Source organism: Mustela erminea, chromosome 13 (genome assembly GCF_009829155.1).
Source record: "Mustela erminea isolate mMusErm1 chromosome 13, mMusErm1.Pri, whole genome shotgun sequence".
NCBI classification, from domain to species: domain Eukaryota; kingdom Metazoa; phylum Chordata; class Mammalia; order Carnivora; family Mustelidae; genus Mustela; species Mustela erminea.
The window spans coordinates 38,789,487-38,808,552 of NC_045626.1; the positions used below are offsets into that span (position 1 = coordinate 38,789,487).

General features: G+C 34.9%; 1 protein-coding gene across 9 annotated transcripts in view; it reads left to right on the plus strand.

Annotated features, from left to right (window-relative positions):
* CCDC178 (coiled-coil domain containing 178) overlaps positions 1-19,066 on the plus strand; it is a 452,006-nt gene that overhangs the window by 264,779 nt on the left and 168,161 nt on the right. Inside the window, exon 18 of one of the 9 annotated variants that reach the window (XM_032311011.1) lies at positions 12,612-12,730. The exons of the other annotated variants lie outside the window; for them this stretch is intronic. Coding sequence (XP_032166902.1) covers positions 12,612-12,614 — 3 coding nt within the window. The 3' untranslated portion in view covers positions 12,615-12,730. Of the gene's footprint in view, positions 1-12,611; positions 12,731-19,066 lie in introns of those variants that run through there. 9 annotated transcript variants of the gene reach the window in all.

The window sequence follows — 19,066 nt, forward strand, 5'->3', positions numbered from 1 at the left end:
AATTTAATTACAAATATGTTAGATTGTTTGAAGGACTATCTCATAGTACATTGAAACTCACCAGCACTTATTGTGATGAACACTGGATGTTGTATGTAAGTGATGAATCACTAAATTCGACACCTGAAACTAATAGTACACTGTGTTAACTAACGGGAATTTAAATAAAAAGTTGGAAAGATGAGGCACCTGGGTAGCTCAGTCCTTAGCGTCTGCCTTTTGCTCAGGTCATGATCTCAGGGTCCTGGGATTGAGCCCCCCATCGAGCCCCTCATCAGGCTCCCTGTTCGGCAGGAAACCTGCTTCTCCTTCTCCCACTCCCCCTTCTTCTGCTCCCTCTCTCATTCTGTCTCCCTCTGTCAAATAATTAAATAAAATCTTAAAAAAAGAAAAAAAAGTTGAAAAGAAAAAAAAAACTCACCTGAAAGAAAACAGTAAAGTCACCAAAAAACCAACTCAGAGTAACAACATAATTAGAGTTGTTGAAGAGTCAGATATACACCATCATTAGCCGTAGTTACTCAGAGTGGGTTCATTCAACTTTTCCGGGTCAATAACAGAACTCTAGAAATAGAATTCAGTATTAGTTGCATTGTTGTTCATTTATTGTCCATTAGTTTTTAGTTCCTCAGAAGAATATAATCTCAAATATGAGGAAATGGTAGGTAATCTTTATGTAACTTCTCTAGGTGGTGTGAGTTAAGAGTTTTTTTTCTTGTATGTTCTTACCTTTACATAGATGATCTCATTTTACTAACAGCAGTATGCATGTTTTGAAGGTAAAATAGATATGAAATATAATGAAAATCATAAAAATTCTGCGCCAGTAATTTCAAGGATATCCTACCTTTTGTCTCCCCACGAGGTTAGATATCAATGTTTCTGGTCTTTTATTCTAAACTACAATGCAACAGTTCATCAGTACTTGAGCAGCCCATATCTATGCCAGAGACTTCCTCCAAATTCAAATCGACTTCCATTTTAGTCCTGCCCAGGGAGGAGAGTAACACAAATAAATGCAGGCATTCTTAGCCAAAATAGTAAAATCTATGTAGTATTTTAAAGTATACAAGATATTTATATATTTATTTTCCTCATGTGATGCTCACAACTCTGTGGTCCTTGAAATATAGAAGAGACAAGTGAAGCTTAGGTTGAGTGATTTTCCCAATATTGTGATTCTTTTAGTGGTAGCACCTCATCTTAAGCCTAGGTCTTTCTATTCTAATTCTGATGATTACTATGGCATCTTCTTATATTCCAAAAAAGCCCTCGTTAGCTAGAATTCTGAAATGGCTCCTGTATTAGTTGGGATTCAAACAGAAAAGCAGAACCACTAGGATTTCTATATCTATGTCTTTATCCATTTTCATATCTATATATGCAGAGAGATATTTATATCTGTCCATATATCATCGATCTTCCCATGTATATGTATTTATTCATTCATTTATTATAAGGAACTGACTTATACTATTATGGAGACTAACTGAATAAATCCAAAATTTTTAAGGCAGTTAATCCAGAACAATAGATCGTAGGCAGGCTGGAATCCTAGGGCACAAACTGAAGTATACAGAAGAGAATTTCTTCTCTGCTTCTCTCTGCATCTTTCCTCTGCCCATATCTGCCCATTGCACTCTGCCTGCCACTCCCCATCTCTATTCCTTGAAAAGGCTTAACCCTTTTTCCAGGTCCTTCCAAATGATTAAGTCAGACTCACGCAGATTATCCGGGATAACTGCCTTACTTAAAATCGACTGATCAAAGGATTTAATCACATCTGCACAATCCCTTCACAGCAACACCTAGATTACTGTCTGAATGAAAAAGTGGGGAATGAAGCCTAACCAAGTTGACACATCAAAAACACCAACGCAGTCCACCCTTTGTCAAGTAGACACCTAACATACCTTTCTAGATCATACTTAATCTCCAAATAAGGATGAAAACTAAGTCTTATTTCTTCCCACAATGATATAACTCTCCTACATACATCTGAAAACATGCTAACCTTTTCCCCAGAAGAGGATACAAAGCTCTTGGGTGATAATTCACTCCTCTCCCTTGACATCCTATAATTTAAATACTGGGATAATAAAGCTATCCATCATGTTAAGTGATTAGAGGATAAGATAAGAGGAGCAAACCAAAAATATTAGGGTAAAGCATACACAAACATAATCAAGTCAAATAAAAAAGACATGCTGATAACTACTGCAGTCTTTATGTCTACAACTGGTCACATGGTCATATGATATAGCTATCTTCCTCTACTACCCATTTCATATTCTTTATATCCTCAACAAGCACCTCATCTGGTCATGGTTTTTTACCTAGTAGGTTGGTCCAAACCTTCATTCTTGAAGAGTGTGGGCTAATAGCAGTCCTGCCTAAATTGAGTTGTGATAATTTTCAATTGACTTTAATCATAGGAGATGGAAGTAATAAAAGATGCCTAGAGAATTACCTGTGTTTCAGACATACTCCTCATTACTCCCATTATATAGCAGCAAGACAATTTCTCCTTGGCGGTCAGAATAAATCACCCAGCCAGAACAGTAATCCCCATTTTTGCTTGTTGATTTAGCATGAGGAGCCCAAAATGGCCCTGTAAAAGTCTCAACTTCTAGTTCAGTGGAATAATAGTTCACTGGTGAAAGATTCTTACCTTTGGATCTAAGATCTCTTTTATCAGCAGAGCCAAAAACATGTGATGAGAAGCAGAACTTTTGTTAATGGGACATTAGGAGTAGTGAGTGGAGCAATTTACATTTTCATCCCTTGATTCATGCACCAGTGAATCCTGTGTATGGGAGAAATAGTGCCACATATTGAATGCTGATTTAGAGCAGATACTTCATCCTGAAGGACATTGCCTCAGCCCCACAAAGCATTGCCACCTAGTTGGTGTGATAACTGAGTCTTCAAAAGGCCATTCCACCATTTTATCAGATGGCTGTTTCAGAATGATAAGGAACATGATAAGACCATTGAATTCCATAAGCCTGAGCCCATTAGTAAATGTCATTTGCTATGAAATGAGCTTGTTGGTAAGAAACAATGCTATGTGGAATACTTTGATAGTGTGTAAGGCATTCTGAAAGTCTCTAATATTAGACAAGCCTACTGCTGTGGTTGGGGTGATTGATCCTGACTACCAAGGGGAAATCGGGTGCTACTACACAATGGGCAATGAAGAATATATCTGTAATACAGGAGATCCTCAAGGGTATCTCTTCATATTCTAATGTCCTGTAATTAAACTCAATGGAAAACTTCAGCAGCCCAAGTCAGCTAGAAAAACGAGTGGCCTACACACTTTAGGAATGAAGGTTTGGATCACTCTACTGGTCAATAAACCATAACCACCAGGCAAACAACCATATTGAAATCTGAGGTGTTTTGCAGGTTATATGTATTGTAACCATAGTAAGCATCTATTCCATACAAACAAATCAGACTAATGTAAATTAACTTGCCATCAGGTCGCTAGCTGTTCACCCTGTGAATGGTGCCATTTTGGAGGCTCACTGTTGGTCTGTGCTGCTCATGCTTTGGGCACTCAGCAGTGGCTGTAGCCAGCTTAACTGTGGTGAGTGTAAGAAAATGTTGCTGATCCCACATATAATTTCCATTCCATTAATTACCACAATCGCCATGGCTACGTTGTTCTTGAACTCAGTGGACACTAATGGAACCCAATAGAGTGACTGGGGAAAGAGGCTAACTCATAATCCATTGAACGGTTCATACTAGCCACTTGAATTTAAAATCTTTCTTTGCTGAGGTCACCCTTTGGTAAACATTCACAAATATTCATGTTTGGGTTTTGTTTTTTGTTTTGTTTTGCCCAGAGAGGTCTATCTTTACAACCGTTTCCCCTAGACATTCTTTTTACTAATTTTACTATCATATTCTTTCTAATAAGTTCATGACCCTCAGTCAAACCATTAGCCACAGCCAATGAATTCATATAGGCCCATGCTATTGATATAGACTCTGGCAATTTCTCCTTTCAGACTAAATGCACAACTACATATACTACTCAGAAGGAAGTTCTTCCTGAAAGAGTTTTCTTTCACCACTCTTATTATGACTTCTTCTACCTTCATGGAAGGTACTACAGTGCTGCAGGTGCATACATGTCAAGAATCATTTGTAAACCAGGCCTAAGGTTTTTTGTTTGTTTGTTGTTTGCTTTGTTTTGTTTTGTTTCCTCAACTAGTTGTAGGAACTCCTGTAGCGGGTGGGGGAGGGTGAGGTGGTTACTTTCCTTGATCTTCTTAGGGTCCCTGGCTGAATCTGAAAACTAACAGACATATTAACAGGAGAAAATCATACAAATTTATCTAATGTAAATTTTGTGCTACACAAGAGCCTTCATAAGGAAAAGAAAACCAAAACAAACAAACAAAACAGTTAAATCTGAGTATTTTTATGCTAGGTTTGATGTAGAGTTGATATTATGTAGAAATATAAATAGGTCAAAGAGGATGACATAAGTATAATAAACTGAGGAAAACTTAGCAAGGCCTGTTTATTCAGACTCTTCTCAGTGTCTCTTTGTCTTTGGAGATGAGGTTGCACTTTTCCTCTGGGTATAGGGAGGGCACATCTCTCAACGTTGTATAACTTATTTTAGGAGAGAAATGCTTCTGCTATTTTCTCAAACATCCTCAGCTTAAAATTACTCAGGATGCCAAGGAGCCATATTTTGGGGTAGTGTGTCTTGGACCCCATCATTTCCCATGAGACCACAAATGTGGCCTGAGAGGCCGAAGAAATTCTAGCTGTGGACAACAGTCTTAGCCCATAGTTTCTGTCCTCTCCTGATTACAGATTTTGGTCTTGCTTAGCCAACCTCCACAACAGTGTGGGCCAGTTACTTGTAATAAATCTATACCTGTCTGTCTGTCCATCCAGCTATCCTGGTAGTTCTATTTTGCTGATTGAACTCAAGATTCCCATGACTCACAACTTCTTTCAGTTACTCAATTAACACCAGTATAGGTGCTGTTGTGAGGGATTTTGGCAGATTTAATTAATTAACTTCCCAAATCAGTTGATTTTAAGAAAAGGAGATTATCCTGGGTGAGTCTGACCTAATCATGTGAGCCCTAAAAGGGACTAGGCTTTTCCTGGAAAAGGAGATTTGAAGTATTAGAAGGTTTTAGACAGGAAATTTTTCATTGCTGACTGGAAACTATAAGGGGGCACATGGTAAGGAATTGAGTGAGTCTCTTACGAGCCAACAGCAATGCCTGGCTAGTGGCCAATAAAGAAACAAGGAGCTCAGTCACAGAGCCACAGGAAATAAATTCTACCAATAACCTGAGGGTGCTGGGAAGGGAATATTGCTCTAGTGGAGTCTCCAGAGAAGAACTCAGACTAGATGACATCTTGAATATGAAACACTGAACAAAGAATCTAAGTTGGCCATTCCTGAACTTCTGACCATCAGAACTGTGAAATAATAAATGGCTGTTGTGTTAAGCTGCTAAATGTGTGGTGATTTGTTATGCAGCAATACAGAAGTAATACAATGCCACTCCACTAACTATCTATAATTTTACTTCTATAAAATTAATTGAAATCATTCCTATCTTAAATTTTTCAAGTAGTCTTCGGATCCTTGATTTTCCTTCTAAAGCAGATGTCCTTAACAGCATTAGTGTGGAATAGGTTTAGCCATCAGAGTTGTGATTCTAATCTCCCAAATTTCCTTGAATCCCCAGAGGTGAGTTGAGATTTAGAAAGGTAAAACCACCTCTGTAATAGCTCAGCTTTGCAGAAGCACCCTGGTTTTCAAAGCTGTGTGGCAGACCTTAGGTTAATGATTCACAGTAATCCTAATTGTCTCAGTGATGACTAACAAACTGTGGCAATTCCTTGAATAGTAAGTTTCAGAAAATATTAGGAAAATTGTATCATTTTCTATTTCAAACCAAGAAACAGTCTCTTAACTATAGAGAACAAACTGATGGTTGCCAGAGGGGTGGGGATGAGAGGATGGGTTAAACAGGTGATGGGGTTTAAGGTGTGCACTTGTGATGAGCACCAGGTGTTATATAGAAGTGTTGAATCACTACATTGTACATCTGAAACTAATATTGCACTGTATGTTAACTAACTGGAATTTAAATAAAAACTTAAAAAAAAAACCCTTTCAAGCAGAAAATAATCTCAAATTCCATTTGAGCTTGGCATTAATTTGCCAAAATAAACTACAAGTTTTAAAAATCATTTGATTTGCAATATTATGACTATCATTTATATTATGACTACTTAGAATGCACTAACCCTAAAGAATAGTTAGTAGTAGATATCTCTCAAAGTAAATTGAGAAAGTACCTAGATTGGTACAGAATTACCGATTCCTTGAAAGTATATAGAAATTCAGGAGGAACTGACCTGATGTCTGTAATGAACTATGAACTATCAGCAATGGAGTGCAGTAGGAAAAAAATTGCCAAACAACACAGATGTAGCCTTGCAGAGATATGTATGGAGATAAAAACAATCTCTGTCCAGTAACTATACACATTTTAATCAGAATTCTATTGTAGGCTTTGTAGCTGAAGAAAAATTCAAAATTTGGGGAGTTTTTCACACACTATTAAGGTGATCAGATTATGAGAAATAAGAGCTTTAAAACTTGCTATTACTGTTGTTCCTAATGGGAAAAAAAGATGTTGAAAATGAATTTTTCGTAGGATTTTCTTGCCATAAAGCTGTAACAAATTCTGGATATAGTACACTGCAATAAGGGAAATTATATAAAATAGAACTATATTGAAACATGATACTTTTATACTAATATTTGTAAACACTAATGCTTTTGCTGTCCTCTGTGAGTGCAATTTCCAGATATGAAAACACTGGGACACTAAGGAGCATCAGGGATTAGGATGAATTGGAAAGATACTATCCTACAGGCATTTAAATTATATATATGCATAAGCAACTGTTGCCATGTTCCATTTAGCCCACATATTGCCAAGTTTGTGTTTTAGAAATTTGATGGAAGATAGATGAAAATGGTAAAAAGCTATTTGCCTCATATTCTGCTTCTGGATTTTTCTGAGGCCTCCTTTAACTTAGGGGCAGATCAGTAAATGTAGTTATCCACCATTACTTAGTAACCGACTAATAACCACTACGTGCTTATTAACTATTAGTAATGATTTTGGAATTCAGTGTCCAATTTTCATTTCAATGTTCTTCTCACTCACTGGACTCACTCTCTTCCAGCCCCCAAGGTACCTTCTCACGTATGCTTGGCTCCAGATCACATGGTGATCTGGACCACTAGGGTCCCTGCCGGACAACATTCCCAGGACAGAAGCAGAACCCTGTGCGGCAGACATTCTCTGGTATCTGGAATTTTCCCCCACTCTTCCTTCTTTTCACCTTGTCTATTAAAAGAGAGAAGGGATCCTCCAGTTCTTGTCTCATGAAGGTTTACATCTACTTTGCCTAGAAATAGACCAACCTCTTCATTTGAGTAGCAAAGAAGGGGGTGGGAAAGGCGCTGTCATAGAGAATCATTTGCTGCTCACTTTTCTCCTTTATCAATCTCCCCTAATAGTTCAAAGTCCAGTTGCTTTCTATTTAAAAAAAAAAAATTTCCCTGTGGAAACTACCAAGTCTTGTCTATAATGATGTTGCCTCTGTTTTATGACAAAAGGCACTAACACAGAAATTTGAATGCTTTTTAATTTCTCATGTTCTACCTGACATCTATAATCACTAGCCTGGAAAGAATTTTAACCAATGACATTAAGATGAAGAATTCAGCATTCCTTTAGCAAGCCTTGAATTTTAGTTTTTTTATATGTGTGGAATCATGCAATTTCTATAACTTAACCAGTAGTGTCCCTTGCATTCAACCCAAAAGCATCTCAGATAGTAGCCTGTGCCAGATGTTTCTGAGGGAGTAAAACATATAATGTACCTAATTTTGCAAAACTACACAATAGGTAGACATTTCTTTCTCACCCCAGCTGGTGATCAGTTTATGCCCTGAAGCTTGGAGATTTATAGCCCTTGTAATTTTATCCTAAACAGAGTAATTGCAAATACTCTTCCATTGCTATTATTTTAATTAGTGATGAAGACTTTGCCAAGATGTTGAATTTCAAAGTAATGAATTTCATCTGGGTAAGATCTGGTAGGTAGTTGTGACCATTTTCAAGATAGCTTTTATCCTCGCAAATTATTTTCTTATCAATTTTGAAGTTTTTATTTATTTAGGAATTTTACCCCAACTTATTCTAAAATTATTTAAGAAATGTCATGCCACTGACAAGTCATTAAGTCTCTTTCCAAAAACATCAAAGTCCAACAAAAGAAATATACACGTTGTTAACTTTAAAGGTAAATGTTTTTTAAAATTATCAGAGGTTATTGATTTTTAACAGATAATTTGCACAAAACAATTCAGTGTGCACAAGAGTATAAAATAATTTCCTTAAAGTTTTAATGTTCAGGAAGACTAAACTATAATTTAATTCATTGTGGCTTCCTCTCACCAGACATTTAATCTTGTTAAGTGTGGGTTTTCTTTTGTATTTTGATATTCCATGGAGAATGAAAAAGAAATGCTTAGGTAGAGTTGGGTTTTAAGGAATTTTCTTATAAACAGAGGTTTCTCATCAAAGACCATGACTTATTTTTATTTAAAAAAAAAAAAAACTTTTTAAACACTTGGTTTTTATGAATAGAATTTACAAGGATCTGTCATAGTCAACTTAGGCCCATGGCTTGGTTATTTCATTTATAATAGGTGTGCCTTTTAATCAGCATGGATTTTCTTTGATGTTCATGTTTTTTTCTCTGTAGAAATGCAGGAATTCACCATCATCTTCTGTTTGTCCTGGCCATAAGTACTTGTGGTAGGGTACAGAATAATCACCAAAACAAATGGAGCGATAATAATAGGGAAGACGTTTGGAGCCCAAGTGCTGATCTTGTTCCCCCAATTCATATGATGAACCCAACATTAAAGCTAACTGGCTATGAAAGCTAACAAAGTGAAACTTAAAGTAGACAGCCAGTGTGACTCTGCTGTTGTACCTTCTTCTGCTGAGCTCTTTACTTTATCTTTCAGAAAACATAATCTACTCCAGAATTCCATCACCAGGCAAATGAATGAGTGAATGAATAAATGAATGAAAGTTATGTAGCTGGAAAATAAAGGAGAAAGAAAGCTCCAAAGAGAAATTTGTAACTAATTTTTTCAGAGGAAACTTAATTTTTGAATATAATTAGCAGATTTAAATTGGACATGATCATCTAGCTTCTATTTTGAATTTTATTTCACTTATTCTTTCTTCCCAGGTAACACAATGTTGAAAACAAGAAGGAATATAGCATATAACATTACCTAACACAGTGGGGCAGAGAATTTTGCTAGCAGTCCATTTTCCCTATACAGAAAACTGAAGAGAAACTTAGACTGTGCTTGTACTGATCTGAGTGTGTAAAACACAGAGAGCTCATTTTAAGAAGATACATTTAGACTAAAGCCATATAAAAATTGTGATTTTTTTTGTCTTATCAAAATATAAAAAATACCAGGCTTATTATCCAACTTAAATGTTGATATATAATTTACAGATTTATGAAAGCTGAATAGTTTTATATATTTAATAAAACAGTTTGGTAAAGACTTACTGGTTTGAAACCTTCTCATTTGTTAGTTTTGGCAATCTGGACAGCTTTAGGGAAGAAAAGTGGTAGACAACCTAGCTTTAGCGCTCAAGGAAAATAAAAGTAATAGGAAAAAAGATTAAAATTATATATCTCATTATAATTTTATTAAATGGAACTATAATGAACTACGTGATAATTGACCACTTGAACGTTATATTACTAGTCCTTCTGTATACTTTACCATGCATTTTCACTTCCACTCAGTTATTTTATTTTTATAATTACCATGTTAGGTAGTGGGGCAAATTTTATTGATCTTATGAAAGGAGAATAATAGTAATACACAGCTAATACACAATAGACTTTGAGACCTGTCATTCCCATTGTATCTAACTGCTGTCCTCGTATTAACTGTGTCTAAATAATTTTTTCATAGAATCCATGGAGGAAGGTAAAATGTGAAAACTTAACTAATAACATACAAAATTGGTCAAGAAGATGTTTGACCTACCCCAAACCAACGCAATTTCCATCCTTAAAAAAAATCTACAAATATAAATGATCACATTAACAGTAAAGGAAGGAAAGGATCACATAATAATCTAAATAGATTAGCGAAATTTAAAGACCATTTATGATAAATAACAAACCAGAAATAGGAAATAACTTGTTTAACCTGAGAAAAAAATGACTTTAGAAGCTGTGATTATTTGAAAACATTATTTATACATTGAAAGTCTAATGGATTCTACAGATAAATGCTAAAATTAATTCATGAATTGGAGTCAGTGGATTGAAAATAAACAAAGATTTATGGCCTATCCGTATAGTAGCCATAAATAACGATAAAATAAAATCTTAAATGGATACTATTTATAATTGAATAGCTGAACATCAAATGCCCAGGTATGTGTCTACCAAAACATATACCAGTATTCTCCACAGAAAACTACAAAACGTCTCTGACAAAAATCAAAGATATTCTAAACAAATGAAGTGACCTACTAAGTTTATGAATTAGAAATTTCAAATTTTAAAGAATGTGAATTCTTCCAAATTAACTTATATGTGTAATGGAATCAAAATTAAAAACTCAAGCCGAATTTTTGGTAATTGATGCATGAGTATTCTGAAATGTATGAGACTCCCTAAAGGTCAAGTGTAGTGAAGACATACTTGAAGAAGGATAAAGTTAGAGACTTACACTACCAGATATCCAGATTTACTATAAGGCTACAGTATAAGAAAGTGTGCTATTGGTACAAAACTAAGAGAAAAATACAGTAGAATAGAGGTTCCAGAAACAGACCCAGTATGTAAACATGGCTTGTTGATTTATAAAAAGATGCCACCAAAATGGTGTAAGAGAATGTATTGGAAAATAACTGGTACAAAATCAACAAATGACACATGAGTGATTAAGTATCTATACTAAAAAATAATCTTGACCTTTTATTTCACAGCATATATAAAAATCATTTCCACTACATATGTAATTGTGAAAGGTATATAAAGCTTTTAGAGAAAAACATATGAGAACATCTGATTTATTCTGGAGTTGCCAAAGATGTTTAAAATAAGATACAACTACCAATTGTGAAAGAAAATGTTCATAAACTGTAGTCTTTTAAAATTAAGAACTTCCATTGATCAAGACACCGTTAAAGAATGAAAAGACAAGCCACAGTTAGAAAAACTACTTAGGATACACTTACCCAGCAAAATTCTCTCATCCATAATAAATGAGGAACCCCTAACAGAACAATAAAGATAGGCAGCTTAATTAAGAAAAAATGGCAAACACTTGAAAAATCACTTCGCAAAAAGGGCTATACAAAGGGGCAATAAGCATATGAAAAGGCAGTCATTATAATAATCATAGAAATGCAAATTAAAACTATCATGACTTGTCTCTAAATACTTAAGTAGCTGAAATTTAAAAATATAGATAAGAATGTAGAGTATCAGGAACTCTCAAATATCTCAGGTGGGAAGATAAATTGGTATACTCATTTAAAAAATGCTGACACTATCAAACTAGAGTTGAATGTATGTATGATTTGACTTCTAGATGTCATAATTTAGTATATATGTGACCAAAATATGTTAATGTTTTGTACAAAACATTAACAGCTTTATTCATAATAGCTCCCCCACAAAAATTCATTAACGGCTGAATGGATAAACTGTAGTTTATTCATACAATGGAATAATATATAGCAATGTAATGAATAAAGTGTTGCCACACAGAAAAATGTGGGTGAATCTAACAGAATTGGTAATAAGCAAAGGATGCCAGACTCGAGTGTATACACTGTGGGATTATAATTATACGACAACTGAAAATAAGCAAAACTTAAGAGTTGAGAGTGTGGTTCATTATTAACTGAAAAGGGACATGAGTGAAGCTTTTGGGGTAAGGGTTATTTTTTCTATATTTTCATCTAGGTGATGGTAATGTAGGGATGTTCATTTATTAAAAAATAATTCTTTTTAACTATGTAGGTATGTTGCCCCTCAATTAAAAAAAAATTAAAACAAATCAATGTAATTAACATAGATTTTAATGGATAGAAAACACACTTGCCACAACCTTTTTATAAAGGATATATACCAACTGCAAAAATTTTGTATTTTTTAATAAAACAGAATTTAGGTGAGCATTTACTATACCAGATTTAAGAGAGTACAGTAAAATTTCTTTAAACATATTTTGCCATTTAGATGTTTTAGCAGTTTTGACAAGTTTATTCTCCTTGTATTATGTATATAGATATAAAAACTATATAATTATCTTAGAAATCTAGCAATCTGTTTATATTCGTGAGAGTTGGTTAATATTTCTGAAAGTTTAAGAAATTACTCACCCAACAGCTTCTTAGACTGTCAAAAGTTATAATGACCTGTGGTGTATAAATCACCATACTTGAACCATACTTGAATCTTACTTGTAGTAACTGCATCTGATGTGGAAAGAGGGGTCAAGCTGGACCTGGCTGCCACTGGAATGAAGTACTGTTCCATTACCATATCAACAGACAGCTCAGAAATACTCAGGCAGAAACAGACCCAGACCAGGTTTAAGAAGGAAAGAAAAACAATAACAAAAAAACAAAGTTTTTTTGGTAATAGACAGAGGTAATAGAAAGAGGTGTCCTTTTTACTTGCTGTATTTTGCTTTGTTTTTAGTAATTTATCCCACACAAATAATCTCTTTAACAGAAGAGCTTTTTTTAATTATTGCAAGTTGAATTCCTACTAATACGAGTAGAATTTTTCAAAATAAACATTTTTTTTCAAAATCATTTGCATGATCAACCGTCAATAGACATGTTAAGCATTTAAAAATTACTAACTAGGGAGTTTTGTACTTAACAGAATAGGATATTCATAATATATTTAAGTTTATATTTAATCACTATGAAGAAACATGTAACCAAATTTTCTTCACTATCTTAATTATAGACCTTTAATATATAATCAATAAATTGTCAAGTGAATGAATAAATATATTTCAAAATAGGCATAATAGTTTAGTCTATCTGGTACAGTTAACATAAGCAGAAATTTAGTTGGGAGCTCATGGCGTGGTCTATATCATGTTAGAATTGATTTTTCGGTGGTTGTTCACATGCTCTAAGTTACTTCACACACTGACAGAATAAATGCTTTATACAAAAATAAGTGAATTATTCAATAGTTTTAAAAATTCATTTTTCAGTGAACTTGTTGCAAAGAAGAATCAATGCTTGATTTTCCATCATCAAATAGTTTTTAAGGAACGTATTATTAATTTTTATAAATCTAGGACCTAACACAATACCTGAGTCACCATGGTAATTTTATGTTACTGCCTTAATAAATTCATGTGAACTTAGAAGCTTAAAATAATACTAAGTTATTTTCTCACAGCTCTGTATGTCAAAAGTCTTGAGTGAGTCTCACTGGGTTAAAATCAAGTTGTGGGAGACTCCCTAGAAGCATCAGTTTCAGATTCCTGGCAGAATTCAGTTTCCTGTAGTTGTGGGAACTAGGTCCCTGTTTTCCTTCTGGCTATGGACAGAAGGCCATTTCTACCTTCCAGAGGCTGCTTGCATTCCTTGATCTGTAGCCTCCTTTCATCTTTAAATGGGGAAAAAGAGACGATCAAGTCTTGCTTTCATTTTAATTTTGCCCTATAGCTTCCTTTACATTCTCTGAACTTCAGCCCAGAAAGATTCTCCAATTTTAACAATTTATGTGATTAGATTGTCCCACCTACGTAATCTAAAATCATCCCTTCAGCTCCCGTTCTGTCCTTAAATCACACCTGCGATCTCCTTTGCCATGAATGATAGCATATTCATAGGCTCCTGAGATGATAGCCCTAAGAGTTATCCATAAGAACCCCCAAGGACACACTCTGAAGGGCTGACTTGATCACAGACGCCTGGAAGAATAGATGGCCTTCATAGACTTCAGATAGCTTCCATGAATGTCATTTTATTCAAATTTAAGCTCGTGGTTTCTTCATTGGGGGAGTCCAGATTTCAGCACGTAATGGCATAGGAATGAACTGATTTCCACTCGAGGGCTATGCTCAGGCTAATGTTTGCTCTGAGATCAAAGAAAGGTTTCAGAAGTGAACAGAGCATTTTATTCCAGGAGGCTTTCCCGCCCTTCTCTTCCTTCCTTCCTCTCGCCCTCCCACCTTCCCATCTTTCCTTTCTTCCCGGAAAAACTGAAAGAAAGAAATGTTTACGAGGGAGAAAGTTAGTCTGATATTGGCAAAGGTATGAAGTAGGAATGGCACTTGGAACACAGGACAAAGAAAGGATGAACCCTATGAAACCGAGGAGCTTTGCCTGTCTCATCTGAAGAGAGAACAGTGTATAAAGTGTTTCAATTTAAAACATACAGTACTTCTCCATAATGAAGCCATGGAAATACATGGGAAGTTTGTTTTGCTTTTTAAAAAATCTTTGGGATAAGTAATTTGAATGCTGCTACTGTATTCTTATTTACTGTTGTTTGTTTTTAAGATTTCGTGTATTGGAGACAGAGAGAGAGAATGTGCATACATGAGCAGGGCAGAAGGCGTGGGGGGAGAGGGAGAGGGAGAAGCAGACTCCCCACTGAGCAGGGAGCCTGATGCAGGGCTCAATCCCAGGACCCTGAGTTCATGACCTGAGCCTAAGGCAGATGCTAACCCACTGAGCCACCCAGGCACCCCCTTGTTTATTACTTTTAAGCTTTCTTTTAAAGTGTTCTTATCCATCTGCAACCAAGAAGATCCTCTGTATTTTTTAAAAATCAAGTTATAGTTATTTCTTGTGAAACTGTCTTACTATTTTTTTTTTTTTCATTTTAATCTCCTGGGTTGTGAGAACACAGCTTAGCAAAGAGTATAAAGGCAGCAAAGCAGGTAGTTTAGATTTCTGTTAGTCTTCCAAGGAAAACCTACAAGTAAACTGGAATACAACACAGAGAGATTATACAGTAAAATGCTTTTGTAAACTAGGATTTAAAGAACTGGAAACCTTATTATTTTTCTCAGTCAAAATGTAAATGGGTAAATTTTTATGTTTTTATGTTGTAAAAATGAATTGTGAAATGTTTCTCTACAGAATTAGATAACACGTAAAATGCCTTCCAACTATAATACTCCAAAAAGTCCACCTATTTAAGAAATATTTGGCTGGAGTAGATCCTTAAAGAAAATAAAAATTATTCACATTCAGCCCACCTATTTCCTCTGCCCTGTGTCAATGGGACATGAGTATAATATAGTTCATTTATCTAGTCATTCAATAATGTTTACTGAGACACTAATATGTACTGGGCCAAAAAATAAGGTACAAAAAGTTCATAGAAAGAAATTAATACAAAGATATTAACTATAATAACTATAATAAATAATGGTGATTGCAGTGACGGCTATACATAGTACAGTAGTATAGTACTGACGGGGCCTTAACCAGTGCCATTTTTCCAAGACAAGTTGAAAATTCTAATCTTTACACATTTCACCATGTATCAGTACATACATGCAGTATTTGCTATCAGTGAATCAGGAATTACTTCCCAAAAACATAAATGCCAGGTTTATTGTTTTTTTGTTGTTGTTCTGTATCCCTACTAAGGAGATTCTAGCTTGTTTTACATTTTTTTTATTCTCTGGCTTTCTTCATGTCTTTAGATAAATTAAACAGAAAACTACTTACGTGTATCTCTGTATAAGAATATAATTGTATTTGTCCTATACTTACTTAAGCAAATTTATTGGCACTCTTGTGCCTTCATGCTGGCTAACGTGGCATATTGATACAGAAACAAACTATCTCTAATCCGCCTTTCCAGAAAGACCAAATGTTGTCAGTTTCATTCATTTGCCACCACCACTATCCAAATGAATACCTTGCCAGCCTTCAAAATGAAGGCAGCCATAGGTGAATTACACAATATACATCTCACCTTTTATTCATTGTCTTAGATTTCTGTGAAGTGTCTTATAATCTGAAAAAAAAAAAAAAAAAATACATGGGGCAGTCATTATATCCCAAATGTTTTTCATTGTTTGAGACATTTCTATTTTTTATGCCATGGTGACTTGGAAAGAAAAATAGGTTGAGGAAATGATGGGAAGGGAGAATAGTATCTTCAGGAAGGATGGTAACAAGGGGAATTTAGTTGAATGGGATCATGCTTGGCAAACATAATGAGGATGAAGCAATAGGAAAAAAAGAGGACATAGGAAAAAAAGGAATAAATAAGTTGAAGAAAAATGAAAGATGAGAGAAAAGGAAGACATAGAGGGAAATAACTATAAATTTGGTAAATAATTATAATGACAGATTTCTTTATGTCTTTATATGTTATGACCATGACTAGTTGATATTCAGAATAAATCTTAGGGTTGTGGCCCTGGGGGACCTTATGTTGCAGAGATATATACAAGAGTTGTTTGGTGTTTGGTGACTTATTTTAAGGGTTTTCATTAAAACCCTGAAAAAAATGTGTAAGATCTAATAACCCATCCATTTAATCATTTTAAGAGAGAATGGTGTCATTGCTGACTATATAGAACCTGCATATCTTTCCATTTTCATTTATTTTGCCTCCCCATACCTATAATTCCCAGTTGTTTCTTTCCAGCTCTCATTGGTCCTTTCTCACGTGTTGAATTATGCAATATTTATCAATCTGTTTCTGTTTTGTGTACTCAGTACTATTTTAAAGATCATCCTGTGTTACTATAATATGTAGCTAGCCTTTCTTCTAATCACTTTATAGTCTTTCATGGTAGGTGACCACCACATTTTACTAAGCCATTCAGTAAATGAATGGACATCTATGTCACCTGCAAAATTAAGCTTTAAGTGAGCAATGTAAAGTTAACCATGGACCCCCAAATCAGAAATTACAGTAGAACAATGAACAGACCTCTAGCTTCCTATAATGCAGGACCTACACGAACCACATTTAATTGAAGAAGGTGTAGGGTAGATGCATTCAGGCATTATTTATGGTATCTTCACAGCTCTGACAACTCTCTGCAAAGTTATCATGTCCATTTTGAGGGCACTTAAAAAGCTCACAAGCATCTCCTTATTTTAAAGGTCTTGGAGACACTTTTGAATTATTAATAGGCTGTGCCTCCTTAATATATGCCTTTGCTTGGAAAACAAAATGCTTTCAGCAGTCTTTCTCTTTGTGCAGCCAGAATCAACCTTGAATGAGAGACCTAGATTGAAACTTTGTTTTTCATGATACTGATATACTAGAGCAAGGTTCAGCAAACTTTTCGTACAAAGGAAAAGATAGTGAGTATTTTAGGCTTTGTGACCCAGTCGGTCTCTGTTGCCATTACTCAACTCAGCCACCACAGAATAAAGGCAATCATGACACTATGTAAATGAACGAGGGAATAGTGCTCCACTAACATTTCTTTACAAAAATAGGCGGTGGGCTAGATTTGGCTGGAAAGACATAATTTGATGAAACTTCTTCTAGAAAGTGATTTTGGGGGGCATCTGGGTGGCTCAGTTGTTACGTATCTGCCTTCTGCTTAGTTCCTGATCCCAGGACCCGAAGATCCTGCACCACCCCGGGCTTCCTGCTCCAGGTGATCCTGCTTCTCCCTCTCCCGCTGCCTGCGGCTCCCCCTGCTGTGCTTTCTCTCTCTGTCAGTAGAATAAATAAATACAATCTTAAAAAAGAAAGTTATTTTTTTTTCCCCATATCGGGATTAAGTTACTTGGGGGAATAGATGGGTCTCAAAATGAGTATTTATAGAAAATTGCCTCAGGTATTTTTAATCCTATTGAGATCCGTCACAAAGGTTTAGACAGTGCTCCAATATGAGTAACAACATCAGGCGATCAGAGATGCTCATGGTCGTTTATCAGCAAGGAGACTATCCAACTGAAAGAAGCAGAAGAGAAAAAGCGTTAGTAATAATTTTATCTACAAGGATATTTTACTAGAATGCAAATAATTTACTATACTTTTCATAGTTGGCACTTCTGAAATTGAGCCTAAATTTTTCTGACCGCATATTCCCAAGGAAAAAAGACACTGAAGCATTTTTTAATATATACTTAATTATATATAGTTATATATATATAAATTCCAAAAAACTCTCTTCTCCATGAGCATCCAGTTTATTTTGAAAGACTGATGTGAGTCTATAAAATATCCAAAAATTAGAACATTCACACCTATCAATCTAGAATCTAACACATCCTGTAATTCACATTCAAGATTAGGAAGTGATATAGTCCCAGAAAGGATATTAGGCTGAAATCAGATTGTATTCTAGCAGTACTGATATTCTCTTCCTGTGTGCGGTTAGATAAGATATTGATTTTCCTGACCTCTACTTCCTCATCGACAAGTAAGGGTTTTTGAAAAGTTTCTGTTCCTTAAACTCTTGGAATAAACTAGTACTGTCTGTCTAGAGTATGAAAATGGCTGTATTTGTGAAGAAGAACTTTAATATTCTATTTCATGTGCCTCTCTACTATTTGTGTGTAATGTAATCAACAAGCATTATTTTATGATGGATTTTATAAAGATTTTATAAATGGGTTTTAAAAAGAAATATTTAAATTCTCATATTACATGGATGTGGCAATGAAATTGGCATTAAGCACAAATATTTTCAAAATTAAACATTTACTACAAATAAAAGGTGAGTTCAGGTTACTTGACTATAGCAATAGGAAGTTATAAAATATTTTATATTTTAATTTTTCAATGAATTTAGTTAATTTATGCTATATTGCATGTACTTGAACCTCTTCGATCAGTCTCACATTTGTAATAAAGTTTCTAGGTACTGTTCTTACAGTTTCTGCATTTATGTAGTACATTATTACTTTATGATAAAGTTAGTTGATAATTCCTTAACTCTTTTTGCTGATGACCT